The 14,370-nt window shown below is 34.7% G+C and overlaps 1 protein-coding gene across 2 annotated transcripts; it reads right to left on the bottom strand.

The window, feature by feature from the left end:
• Nucleotides 1-624: 624 nt before the first annotated feature.
• LOC107417321 (centromere/kinetochore protein zw10 homolog) lies at nucleotides 625-6,303 on the bottom strand. 2 transcript variants are annotated; one of them, XM_016025935.4, is made up of 14 exons: nucleotides 5,553-6,301; nucleotides 5,243-5,380; nucleotides 4,777-4,950; nucleotides 4,026-4,184; nucleotides 3,579-3,812; nucleotides 3,353-3,499; nucleotides 3,048-3,140; nucleotides 2,283-2,378; nucleotides 1,960-2,088; nucleotides 1,743-1,820; nucleotides 1,462-1,620; nucleotides 1,230-1,377; nucleotides 1,043-1,125; nucleotides 625-917 (listed from the first exon to the last, which is right to left on the bottom strand). In XM_016025935.4, the coding sequence occupies exons 1-14, from the start codon at nucleotides 6,111-6,113 to the stop codon at nucleotides 834-836; spliced, it is 2,283 nt and encodes a 760-aa protein (XP_015881421.3). In that variant the 5' UTR covers nucleotides 6,114-6,301; the 3' UTR covers nucleotides 625-833. The 2 variants fall into 2 exon arrangements, with proteins under 2 accessions (XP_015881421.3, XP_015881422.3); XM_016025936.4 differs by lacking the exon at nucleotides 5,243-5,380 and having other exon boundaries at nucleotides 5,553-6,303.
• Nucleotides 6,304-14,370: the final 8,067 nt, after the last annotated feature.

Raw genomic sequence — 14,370 nt, 5'->3', positions numbered from 1 at the left:
GCTCATTCAATATTATCGAATGGGGATCACAAAAACCCTCCAAATTTGGATACTTTTAGTCTACAAGGATTAAGCAAAGGTCACAAAGCCAAAGACATCAGCGAGCTTAGGTCCTATCTCTATGCCTTTGGATTCCTAAGCAACCACGAATACTATACTACACATTTCAACGAAGACTACTTCGACACAATTTTAGAGACTGCAGTTAAACAATACCAAGAATTTTTCAAATTGGATGTTACTGGGAGGCTTGATTCTGCTACCTTGAAGACCATTCTCACCCCTCGACCTGAAAGAGTAACCCACCCAATTATCAAACCCAAGAACGGGACAATTCTAAAGGTCCTTGCTAGGAAATTCTTTTGTTAGCGATCTATGCCACGTAAATCTTATTAGAAATCTTTTGTTTTTTTGTTGTTTTATTTTTTTATTTTTTTGGTTAATACCTTTGCGGGAATTTTTTTTAGCAGTAGGAGGTTTTTAGGTTTCAGGTCTAGAATCTGCAATATACCACTTCTGTTCCTTTACGCTTCATCTCTTTCTCAATCTCCCTTTTTTTCTCTCAAAAACGTAAACAAACAAATAAATTAAACAATTCAGTTTAGAATAGAGAAGGCGAGAGGGTTATGGAAATTAAATTCGATCATAAGGCAAATTACGAAAAACAAAACAATATATGTTCTTTACAAACAAGAACTATGCTGTAAAATAAATAACAAAAACTAGGGTGGGGTGAATTTGTATTTAGTCCTATTTTCTTGATTATATCGCATGAGATGGAAGGCGAGATCAGCTCTATTAAAAAAATCTTTTCATACCTTTTGAATAACATTCTAAAAACTAACATTTTCTAATCTCCCTAAGCATTCTTTTCTCAGAGATGAATCTGCAAAAATGGCCTTGATAAAACCTTGCACCTGCCAACAACATGAGGAGCTTTATAAACAGACTGAGATATAATATTTCTATCAACCAAGTCCTGTTTCATAAGCTAAAAATTACCAACTTTTTATATAGAACCCAAATTCTGTAGCAATCTTACCTCTGGCAATGTGAAATTACAACTGAGCAATTCTCCACTTTCCCAAGCTGTTGTGATGGATTTTAGAGGCATATCTAATAATTCTGTTAATAAAACAAATGGATATGAGGTGCTGTAGCAAACTTGTAAGACAGCCCGTAGTTGGTCTACTAATTCAAGAGATTTTAGGTTCATAAGGAAAACATGCCTGCCAGTTTACGGATCTTGAGTAAAGATGGTATAAGTTCATTGAGAGTATGAGTACTGCCGTCCTGTGACTTCTCAATTTTGAGAGCATCTAAGGACTCCAACAACGAAGATAGGCTTTCCAACATCAAATGAATCAGTCTTTGAAGCTATCAACATAATAGAACATATTAGATAGTTTCCACTAACTATCAAAAGGTTCAAAAACTGTTATAAGGGCTTATAAGTTGCACCTGTAATGTTTCCTCCGCTGCCATATCATCTAGAAGGAGTATGTCTTTGGTGATTCTAGAAAAAACTGACTCTATGATGGTGCACATGCTTCTTCTGTATATCGAAGGCAGCAAGAGTGGTTCCCATATGATATGTACTTTCTCCAGAATGAAAACAACCTGATCAAGATATGTTTAGTCAAAAGGCTATAACTTTGGGCAATAAGAGAGGAAAAAAACAAGAATCACACCCCAAATAACAAGAATAACAAGAAAAATCAACTTTATAAATCAGTTACTACCTGATCTATACTAAACTTTGCAGATTCAAATTCTTTCTGCTGATGTGTATTCTGAAATCCATCAGCCCCATCTATAGCCTAATACATAACAAGATATGTGTGAGTAACTGCTAGAAAAAAAACAAAATGAAAGAAAAACCAAATTGCATAACTGGATATTAATTACAAAAATTCATGGTATTATCAATCTCAAACTGTACAATTCAGCATGACTAACCTCCTTCAAATTATAAATAATTAATTGAATCTGTCTCTGCAGTATCTCCTCTGCCATTACATGAAATCTTGGAGCCATATCAACAAAAACAACATGTTCCTTGATGGAGCTTGGGAAATCTGATCGATACTGAAAGAAAATAATTCTAAGTGCATAAGCTAACAAAAGATCTCAATCTTTCAAAATTACTTTGTTGGATGAGGAAATCAAACTCCTTTATGCGTGTTATGGATTCATCATGTACTAACAATTATGGAAGCAGGGGAGGGAGAGAGGGAAAAAGCTGCATATTTTTATTAGCATGAATCATCATGAGTGCATACCTCAAATGCAAGCCCAAGTATCTCCTGGTATAGATAAAGGCAATCATTATGCATGAGTACAGCAGCCTGGTTGATGCCATCAAGCTGTCTTTCTAGCTTCACAGTTCAAAAGAGGTGGTCACCAGGACAACCATGATAATTACACATACATCAAAGGAATATTGAAGCACAAAAATAAACGATACAGTCAACCTCTAAGCATGAGAAAAGAATCAGGGAACTAAATGAACATTGCAACAAGATCCTACAACTACAAAAGGATGTTAAGTTGAAAGAAAATCACAAAAGAAGAATTTAGTGAAATAACATACAAATTTTACTTTTGGGATTTTTAAATATTAAATGGAAAAATGAATGAATATTCTTCAACTACCTTCTTTGTATTCTTTCATAATCAATCTTGTTTAGGACCAGATGGGCTCTGATCGAATGTGTGGCGTAGGGAATCTAGCTTTCTTGACTATTTCTAATATTTAATGTCACGTCTAAATTCAATTCAATCCATGCTTTTTAGAGAGAGAGAGAGAGAGAGAGAGAGAGAGAGAGAGAGAGGGGGGGGGGGGGGGGGGGGGGGGGAGGATTTGTATAGATGAAGTAAGAGTAAAACAAATATCACTCCAGAACAAACATAGCATTCCATTCTTTTAAAAGTTGGCTCAATAATCTCTTAATTTGTATAGTAATAGAAATACAAATAAACCTTTCACCATTCACCTAAAAATAAAATTAAGAAAGATTTTGGCAGGTTAGTTATGTAGCACTAACCTTAACAGGGATAACAACTTCATATAGAAGTAAAACATCCCTAGCAGTGCGATAGAATTCTAAAGCAACTCTGGTGGATGACAAACAAACATCCTGCACATGGCATTAATCACAAAAAGAATTATTCTGAAGAACCAAAGAGAATTTATGTTCTAAAACCAAACCAAAAAGTTGAACAACTTCAGTTAACACTAGATACCGACTCAAGCCACAAGCAACAATCAAAAATTGAAACAGTAAGATAAAGTTGTTCATTTGCTGAAAAAAAATCCATAAGTGAAATTTAATCTTCTCATTTTGCATACCTTGAGTATTTGATGAACAAGATCCATTAGTTGAGTAGCTGCTTTTGATACAACACAACTCTCAGAAAGGAAAAGCAACTGTACATGTTCAGAAGAGTTAGCAGCACTCTCATTGTTCTTTGATATGGTACCTTTCCTCTTATGCATCTGTGTAAAATTTCATCAATTAAAATCTAATACATAATTGTAACTTCTAAAATAAACCACATGAGATCAAGAAGCATACTTGAGGAATAGTAAAATTGGATTGTAGAAGCAAATTTCTAGCATATGCCAAGATTTCTGTTCTCTTCCTAGATGCAAAGTGAACCTCAACATTTTCAGCATAATCACTCAATCGATTATCCTTGTCATCAGATGCTGAAATAAACATAATTTCTTTTAATGCAGTCTCGAACCCACATGTGTTTTCAATTATCTTCTGAAAATCAGCAAGTTTTGAAGCATCTTGAGGGACAACCTGAAAAAAGAAATCAACCAGTTAGACAAAACAGGAAACTGCAACAAAAAAAAAAGACATTCTTTGTCATACTAAATTATCCAGATAACATTCCAACAGCCACAACTAATGAGTTGTAGGCAACTAGCCAATTATAGCATACATAGTGGTAAAGGTAATTTGACTAATAAAAAACAAAACACAACTCCAGTTAAGAGGGTTGAAAAGACAAACCTTAGAAAGGAAATTAGAAATAATCAACTCTGAAATCCTTGGCCATGTCAATCTTCCAAAACATCGAATCCAAGAACCATTTTCAAAGCATATGCTTTTATAAACAAACCTTATAACCTGAATGACGCCAGAATAGATAGTCTCACCCACATTTTCAACCTGGATAAGAAATTTTTCATTGAAACATTTAGCAAAATGCACCCAAGAATAAAAGGCTTAAGAAAAGCATTGTTAATATTTTCCTTTTTCTTTTTATTTTTTATTTTTTTATTTTATTTTATTTTTATTTTTTTGGGGGTACAATAGCAGGGCATCACGCCAAAGGCAACAAAGAAACTTATCTGGAAGAAGTAACTCCATCCAATTCTTATAGACAGAGAACCCTCTAATAAAAGCATAGGTACTTCTATAATCTTAAAACTTAATTTGTTCCCAGACTAACAATAGCTTGTACATCAGCTACCTTGTTACATTCTCTAAAAACATTGGATCTTTGTCTCTCCCTACTTCCTATCGATGAATTCTTTACATCTCTCCCCACAACCCCCACCAAAAACAAAGAAAAAAAAAAAAAGGAGATCTATGAACTGTTTTTTCATTTTATCAATATGACTATTAACTTCACATGCTAATACGTCATGCAACCTATAAAGTTTTTCCCCTAATTAAATTTCTAACCCTTATCTATTTAACTAAGTATCATTAAAACACAATAAGCAATCAAAACTTTTGAAAACATTGGCACATATACCTTAGGATCTTGTGATGGAACAATCTTTAAACTAGCCTCCACCGTTTTCTTAGAGTTCTGAACTGATTCTTCCACAAATGAAACAGGTGATCCATAATTTACAGCAGGAGAAATGACATACTTGATCACCAAGTCAGCTACTTTAGCAAGCCCATAATCCAAAATGCCAACCACCTACAGAAGCACGTTGAAGAATCAGATAAGTGAATTGGCTACTAAGCTCGGTGCTACCATTCATTCATTTATTTCTACAATCACTATCAATTTCCAGTGCTTTAATTAATTTCATGAAATATTGTATGTTGAAAAAATTTCCGTACGTGCCAACTGCATCTAACTAATCACAAAGAAAGCTTAACAGGGTACTCCATTTTCTTTATGTTGGTTACATAAAAAGGCAAAAATAAAAAATTAAAGTTCCATTCAATAAAAATGGAGTGAATACAAAGCATTGCTTTTGACTTACATCCAAAGCCTCTAAAACTGTACGTAGCTCAATCCCATCGATTCCACCAGCACTTAACAGATGTTTGACACGAATTGTATTAGGTTCACGTTCGAATTGCACTGCATTTTCCATGAACTTCAAAAGCACCTCTTGAATCTACAAACCCAAATCGAATTCCTCTAAAAAACACAATCACAAAGCTCAAATAAAAATCACTAAAAGAAAAAACAAACTAAACAAATACACACAGACTAATTATAAAAGAAAAAAGTTGCAGCTTTTTTTTTTTTTTTTCCGAGTATCCAAACAGAAAATAAGTCCAATTTACCTCCTCAAAGCAATTAGACCACTCCTTCCTCAGCAAGCCATACACCACAGGTTCTCTATCATCAACCTTATCGTAATCATCAGAAACCCTAAGAACCTTCTTCATCTCCCTCAATTCCTCAGCGGCAAATCTAAACCGTCCATTCCTCAACCCTTCTCTAGCACCATTCAATTTGTCACTGATTTCCACGATTGCCCTCACCAACTCCAACAATTCCTTCTTCGCCCTGACCTCCCTCGTCTTCCCGTTCATTTCCTTAACGATCTCGGCGATCTCGGCGTCGATAGGGCGGTCAGAAACCAAACCCAGAAGGTCTCCGACGTCGTTCGAGATTCGATTCGAACGCGAAACGGCGTCGTTACAGAGGGAGAAGAGGTTGGAGAAATCTTGGTGGTGATCGAGGAGGTAGGATTGGATTTTGGATTTGATCTGGAGGGAGTGGGATTCGAGCCGCTGGATCAAGAGGCGGAGATCGGGTGCGGAGAGTGGCGTGGTGGGGTCGCTGAGGTCGTGTGCGGAGAGGAGGTCACGGACGTTGATGGAGTCGAATAGTGCGTCCATTTTTTCCCCGGCTGAGCGGACGGCTCTAAATCGCCGTAGACCAAGAGAGGGTTCGAGATTTCACGGTACGGTGGTGGAGGTTAATGGCGGAGAGTGCTAATGTACGCGGGGGATAGTTGGTATACTCTGTGGGTGGAGTGGGCGTGTATGGAGTAAGACTTTATTGGGCTTTGTTGGTATATAGTAAGCCTTTGTTAGGCTTTGTTGGTATACGCTAACCAAGGTGTTGTATAGAGTAAGCAAGGTTTTGGCCTTGGCTATGTCCTTTTTGGTTACCCCAAAATAGAATATTGTGTGAAAAATGGTGGTTTTAATATAGTTTTACCACAAAATTATTGAGCAAAGATTAATTTGTCAAATATGTTGTATTACTATAAATTAAGATTAAGGATCAATTTGTTGTTAAGTCATTTCTCTCCAATTCTAGACAAAAATAAAAATAAAAATCATGAAACAATATAAATGAGTGAGATGAGAGCTTTATTAATTTGATTGTAATGGGTCCCCTGGATTTTTATTCCATTTGAAAATTAACACGCAGGTCTAAAACTTAGCAGAGATATATAGGGGAAAATTTGAAGGATGTCTGTGGAGAATAACAAAGTATTTGCCACTGGTTTTAGACTTTTGCAATGAAATTCATAATGTAGCATGGGAAAAGTGGCAAGGACATCATAATCTGAGGCAAGAAATTGAGGCAATCATTTATATCACAAAATGATCAACTTTGACGATGCTTTCAGCTGGAAGTTTATATTATTTGTTATATTTAATGATTAATCCACTTATTTAACATTTGGTCTCCCTGCATGTTAGAATTTTAAGAAAGCTGAAGCATGAAAATATCATTGAAATGCTAATTGGTTCCTTTGAAAGCCCACAAAAGTTGTGTCTTGTCCCGCAATTTGCACAAATAATGATTTCTTTAACTATATTCATATGTGGACTAGCTGGCTTGTCATTCTTGCTAACATATGCACGAATTAACATGAATGTTCTTGAAACACAAAGTAAACTCTTTGGGATATTCTTAAGGATATGATCAAAATGCCTTGCTGAAGAACAAGTTCAAGCAATTGCAAAGCAGTTGGTATTTTCTTCTTTCCGAATGTTTCCAATTCAATTATTGATCAGTGTTTCAGGACTTTATTGTTTACTTCATATACAGTATCAGAGCTTTATTTGAATTCTACAGGTGAGTGACCATTGCATTACCTTACACTCCAACCGCATGATACACCATGGTGACACGAAGCCCCATAACATTCTCATTGGGACTGGGTCTATTGTTAAAGGTTAATAATTCAGATAATTTTTTTTTTTTTTTCCTTCTCGATATTAATTCGATTATTTTCATTTTAATTCCATTATGAATTGTAATTTTTTGATCTCTTGATTTTTGTTGGTAGAATCTGTGATCTCATGATTTGTTGTTGCAGAGTAGCAGCATAAATTTATAGTTGCTATCAAATTACTTGTTAATTGTTGCCTTAATAACAGCTTTGTGATTTTGGGTTATCAATTAGGGGTTGGATTATCTTGACATTTACCTTACGGTTTACCTTCTAGTTCAAAGTGTTAGTTTCGTACCTCGGATCTAACCTTTACTAAAATCCTTGCCCTTTTCAAATTATGAGTTTGAACCATATATAGCTTTGATTTTAAAAAATAATATTTACTAGCATACATTATAATTAATAATTTAAATGTTAATAACACAAAAGAATTAGTGGTTGAACTTTACAATAATTTTGTACAATACTTTTAAAAGAATATTTAGATGCGTGCTTTTTTTGTTTTTGGGCATCATACAAGTTCTATTCTGTATAGATTACAAACTTTTAGTTGACAATATTAGAGATTGTATTTATTGACTACATTGAAGTAGCTCTAAAACAATATATTCAAATTAGAAAAGTACACTAATAAGTAACCCAAAAAAAAAAAAAAAACCATTAAACAAATAAACTAGAAAACAAAAAAATACAAGTGAAATACTAAAATTTTAATAAATACTAATTTTAGAATAACAAATGCTTGTATAAAATAATGATGTATATATATAAAATAATATTTTTTAGATAAGATAATAACTTTTTAAGATAAAACAATACCTTAATTAGGAGGCCCAAATACCGATTTGTAGGCCTGAGAGTGGCTCCGCCAGGCTCTGCAACTCCTACCTATAACCACATTTACTGTTTTTATCAATTTTTTGAGGTGCTCCTGTGTACACACGCATGGCTCTGGAATTCCTACCTATAACCGGATTGCATATTTGTGGTCTCCTGGAGTTATACTGTATGCAGTCTCATTTAAAACAATTTTATTAATATTCTAGTGTGATGAGGTTCATTTTAATTTGGCCCTAACTTGGATGCTTGCATTATGAGTGTTAATTTACTTGGTTTACAGAAATTAATCCTTAAGCTTATATTATTCTTTTTGCTGTTTTTTATTATTTAATGTCAACCATATTATTATAGTTGTAAAAGATCTACAGTAGAAAGGAAATTGATATCATTTCTGTACAAGACATTCTTTATGCACACATAAGAAACAGAGTATATATTTTTAAGTCGATAATATTTCCTATATTTGTTCTTTGCTTCTTTCTCTACATTTTAGCTGGTTATTTTGTCCTTGTTAAAAGAATAATTATGAGTCATACCTTGGATAAACTCCTTGTTACGCAAAATTTTAGTGTTCAAGAAATATAAAGTGATATGAATAATTGTTGTGCATGCCATTAACAATACAATGTAAATATATACACTTGTACAAGGTGCTTTACTATAAAAGTTTTGACAGTAGTGAGAGCACAATTTGTATTATTAATCAGTTGATATATATACACTTGATATATGGATAAGACAACTATGTACAACAAATTAAACCCAACTAAAGGATGTATACATATCTTACAAAATTGTGAACAAACTGTTACAACAACACTATCTTATCATGCCCCCTCAAGATGGTGGGTCAATTATGAACACAAATGTTTGACCATAGAGTTTGCAATCAATGCTTAGACATGGATTTGGTGAGAAGATCATTAAGTTGATCATGAAAGGAAACATGAGATAAATGGACAGAACCATCAGCCACCTTATCCCGTATGAAGTGAAAGTCTACATGAACATGTTTCATCTTTGAATGAAGCTTAGGATTAGCACACTCATATGTGGTTCCAACATTATCATAGTAAATTGTAGGAGTGATGGTAGAATGAACACCAAGCTCAGTGAGAAGAGATACAATCCAACATAATTAAGATGTAGTATGGGCAACAACATAGTACTCGGCCTCAATAGAAAAATGGAAAACCGATCATTGTTTTCTTGAAGTCCAAGAATAGGATTGGTGCCAAAAAATATGACATAAGCAGTGGTGGAGGTACTATCCTCTTCATTTCCAGCTCAATCCTCATTAGAAAAAGCATGCAAAGCCAAAGGGGAGTGACCACAAAGGAAGAGACCTAAATTTTGAGTGCCATGAAGATACCAAAGGAGGTGTTTGACAGCAGTACAGAAAAAGCTATATCAGGACGAGTTAACTGTAGGTGTTGATGTATACTTAGAACTATCTATACTCTGTGGTAGATACGAGTGGAGAACTCGTGAGAAGGGATAGAGAAAAGTTCAAGGCCATAGGTGTGGAGATGGGTTTGGCATCCACCATTTTGGTTCGCTTAAGAATATTAAGAATATATTTTTGTTGAGACAAGAAAAGACCCCATAGTGTGTGAATCATTTCAACGCCAAAAAAGTAATTGAGTTCACCAAGGTCTTTGAGATAAAAGGTGGCAACCAAGGTCTTAACAAACTGAGCCATGAACAAATTATTATTCCCTATTAAGACAACAGCATCAGCATACACAAGTAGATAAAGTGTTAAGCCGTCCTGCATATAGATGAACAAGGATATATATATATGTATAGGAATTTTTTAGGAATTTTTAAAACCATAAGAGAGAAGAAAGACTTTAAGCTTGGTAAACCAAGTTTGCAGAGCTAGCTTAAGGCCATAAATGTTCTTGTTCAACTAGCACACATGATGAGGTTTGGCGAGACCAATAAAACCAGAAGGTTGAGCCATGCATACTTCTTCAGAGAGAGAGCTATTGAGAAAGACATTATTAATGTCAAGCTGTTGAAGTTTCCAATTTTAAAAGAGAGCTATAGATAAGACAAGCTGTATGGTGGTGGGTTTGATCACTAGGCTGAAGGTATCTGAGTAGTCTACTCTCAATCATTGATGAAAGCCTTTTGCATCCAACTGGGCTTTTATCTATTAACTGTTCCACCAGGATTTTGTTTAACCCAAAAGACCCTTTATAGCAGGCCAGGTTTTGATGAACAGTGGGTGAAACAAGCTCCCAAGTTTGATTCTGAAGGAGTGCATTAAACTCATAAGATATAGCAGCACGCCACTCTAGAATTTTTAAGGCTTGTTTAACAGTTCTTGGTTCTTGAAGCACACTTGCATTAGAACCTGTGGCAACAAAGAAATCATCAAAAAAATTTTGTTTAAAAATTTGATTTAAAGATCTTGTATGCATGGCTTGTGTGTGTAAGTTTGTAGGAGGTTGAGGAGATGAAGTCGTAGATGAGGTGGAGATCCCATGGGCAGGTTCAATGGGTGGTCAAAAAGGTACACCAAACATGGAGGAAGATTGGCCAGCATTTTATGTAGAGAGAAGATGACATGGAGAGGTTTAAACAGTGAGTGAAAATTAACATGGAGTGGAAAAGTTTGGGACCTTCGATTTCTTGTGAGAGAGGATAAAGTTTGAAAAAGTGAGGATTGCGGAGTAAGTGGGGAAGGCAATTGTGATAGTGTTTTATTAGGAATAGAATTGTGAAAAGGGATGAGTGAGGAGTGGGGAGTAGGTGGTTAGGTAACTATGATAGTGTTTGAGTGGGAGTAGAAATGTTAAAAGGAATGACTATGTGAGAGGGAGTAGGAGACGCATTGGACATGAGATTAGAGGCGTGGTGAGAGAAGTGATCCAATTGTGAAGAGAGAGTCTTAAATGGGAAAATTGATTCTATAAAAATTACATGTCTAGAAGAACACACTATGTTTGAACATGGATCATTACAATGGGACCACTTTGATTTTGAAGAGGGCCCAAATAAACATATAGTTTGGAAGGAAAATCAAGCTTAGTGTGAATATATGGCTTAAGCCAATGGTAACATAGACAACCAAATATTAATTTTTTTATAATTTAGTGGTTTTTGAAATAGTTTTTCAAAAGGACACAAATTATTGAGAGTAGGTGTTGGTAGAGGGTTGATTAAATTTGAGGCGATGACAAATGCAAAAGACAAAAATTCTAAAGGCAAGCTAGCTTGAGTCAATAGAGCCACTCCAGTTTCACGAATGTGACGATGACGTCTCTCAGTATAGCCATTTTGTTGAGGTGTGTGAGAAATGGTTAGTAAATGACTTATATTGTGAGACTGAAAAAAAGGTTTCAGTTTAATAAACTCTTCTCAGTTTAATAAACTCTTCTCCATTATCTAAATAAAAAGATATAATTAGTAATTGAAAAAAAAATTTTGACAATGGATTTGAATTTAATGAAAACTGAAGCAACATCAGATTTATGAGAACTAGGATACAACCACGTATATTTTGTATAATGATAAACAAAAAGCACATAAAATTTATAACCATCACAAGAAGTAGTAGAAACAGGATCCTAAACATCAGAATAAATCAATTGCAAAGATTGTGAGCTAGCTAAAAAAGATAAACCAAACGGAAGTTGATGAGACTTATTACAAAGACAAGAATTACAATTAAAACTTTTAAAACAAAAAATAGGAAGACAATATTTAGACACAATTTGACGTAAAACTTTATTAGATGGATGACCAAGCCTATAATGCCAGTCTTGAAGAAGGATTGGAGTGGATAAGTAAGCAATAGGAGATGATTGAGCCAATGCTGGCTACACGTAAACTCCATTATTAAGTGGACCTTTGAGAAGTATTGCACTCGTCCTGAGATCCTTCACGAGAAAACAAGTAGGTACGAACTTAATAGTAGCATTGTTAGTTTGATAGAATTTTAAGATAGAAAGTAACTTACGGGTCATTTAAGGAACACAAAGAACATTGGACTTATTAAATATATGAGAATTAGAAGGTAAAGTACTGGAGCCAATATGAGTAATTAAAAGTTGTGTACCATTGCCAACAGCTATTTCATCTATACCATCATATTAAGAATGAAGAGAAAGAGTCTAAAGATCTTGTGCCACATGATGAAAGGTTCCAAAATCAAGAAGCCAAGGTTGAGAGTGATTTTGAGGATGAAAAGCCAGTCCTAATATTGAATCTATGTGAAAAGCTTATGGAATGAAATTTCAAAGCATAGAGGGCAATTGCTGTTACTTAGGTGTGAAGGTTCATTACTACTTTAGTAAAAACAAAAATGAGCTGAATGACATTGTTGGGAGCATAACTGATAACGACCTTTGTACCTAATAAAGGAAGAAGAGTTGGGTCAGCAAGGAGAAAAGCAAGGAGATATATATATCTTCAGTTAAAGGATGAAGAGCTGAATTTATGTGCTGTATTGGCAGTAACGAGAGAGTCAAGAAGTCTCAGCTCATGCCGTTTGAGGTAGTTAGAATGCTCAACAAGTTTTTCATACAACTATTCAAAGCTAATCGGATTATCTCTAAAGTGAAGGGCTAGAGATGCTTTCAAACTCAGAGGACAATCCATTAAGAATATAGAGTGTGATGTCATCATCTATCACAGGTTGATTAATTAACGTGAGTTCATCGGTTCCTCTTTTTACATCATTTGAATAGTCTAATGTTGGACGCGAACCTTGAGCCTTGATAAGTCTCTCTTTTAGTCGAAGAACACATAACTGTGAGGTTGCAAATGCTAATGCAGGCTTCCTTTGATGTATCTACTATTGACATAAATCGATGGACTTCAGGTGATAAAGAAGCAAAAAGTGCCCCAAGAAGCAAGTAGTCTTGACATACCCAAAAAAGAAAATCTAGGTTGGAAGAGTTATCTAATAGAGTTGGTGAAGGATAAGGAATTGTACCATCAATAAACCCGTAGAGATCATAGCTAAATAAAAGAGCATTGAACTGCTTTTTCCAAGGGAAACATGTTGTTTTAGTAAGTTTTAACGGAGCTTGGGCAGCAACATTGATGACTACAAGCGTACGATTAACAAATATTAGTTCATTACTGATGGATAAAGGTTCAGCAACAGTGGATCTCTTAGACATTAGAGTGGTTGGATTTGATATAATGTGGAGAAAAAAGAAGAAAAAGGAGATCTCAATGAAGTAAATATGCTCTGATACTATACAAAGGTTTTAATGGAAGTGAAAGAGCACAACTTGGATTATTAATCAGTTGGTATATATACAGGTGATGTATGGATAAGATAGCTATATACAACAAATTAAACATAGCTAAAGGATTTATACATGTCTTACAAAACCGTGAACAAATTGTTACAACAACACTGTCTTATCATTTACAAGACAACAAATCAAGAGAAGATAGACAATTACAACAGTATATATCCTTGCAAGATGGTGGTTCCTTGGGAGACACTAATCTTGGTACGCAAAAGTTGAATTTGAGAGCGAGACAGTGGTTTAGTGAGCAAGTCAATGAGTTGAACATGAATACCATGAATAGTGCCATGTCCAACTGTGTCACGGACAAAATGAAAATCAATTGCTATGTGTTTCTTTCGAGAGCGAAAAATAGGATTGGCACATAGATACATCGTTAACACACTCTCTTAAATGATTATAGGTGATGAAAGTGAAAGGAATTTGAAGCTCATGAAATGGACCGATGCTTGATCTTAATGGAAGAATGACCAACTTATTGTTATTTTGTGAAGCTCCAAGAAATTGAATTGAGACTAAGAAAAAGGGTGAAAAAGCTTGTAGAAATGCGATCATCTTTGTTACCAACCTAATTAATATCCGAAAAAGTATGAAGAGTCAATGGAGAGTTACAACTAAAAGATATAGCATGATCCATTGTGCCCTTTAAATATCATAGAACACATTTAACAATGCTCCAATAAGTAAAAGTAGGCTTGTGCATAAATTTAGACAATTTATTAACAGCAAAAGCAATGTTAGGCCGAGTAAATTTTACAATAATATATAACCTTGCATAGTAAATTTTACAAAAATAGATTGTACAAAAATGCGATGGTTTGTGAATATAGTTACAGGAGTTATGTA

Source organism: Ziziphus jujuba, chromosome 4 (genome assembly GCF_031755915.1).
Source record: "Ziziphus jujuba cultivar Dongzao chromosome 4, ASM3175591v1".
Taxonomy (NCBI): domain Eukaryota; kingdom Viridiplantae; phylum Streptophyta; class Magnoliopsida; order Rosales; family Rhamnaceae; genus Ziziphus; species Ziziphus jujuba.
This window is presented reverse-complemented; position numbering and strand designations above follow the sequence as displayed.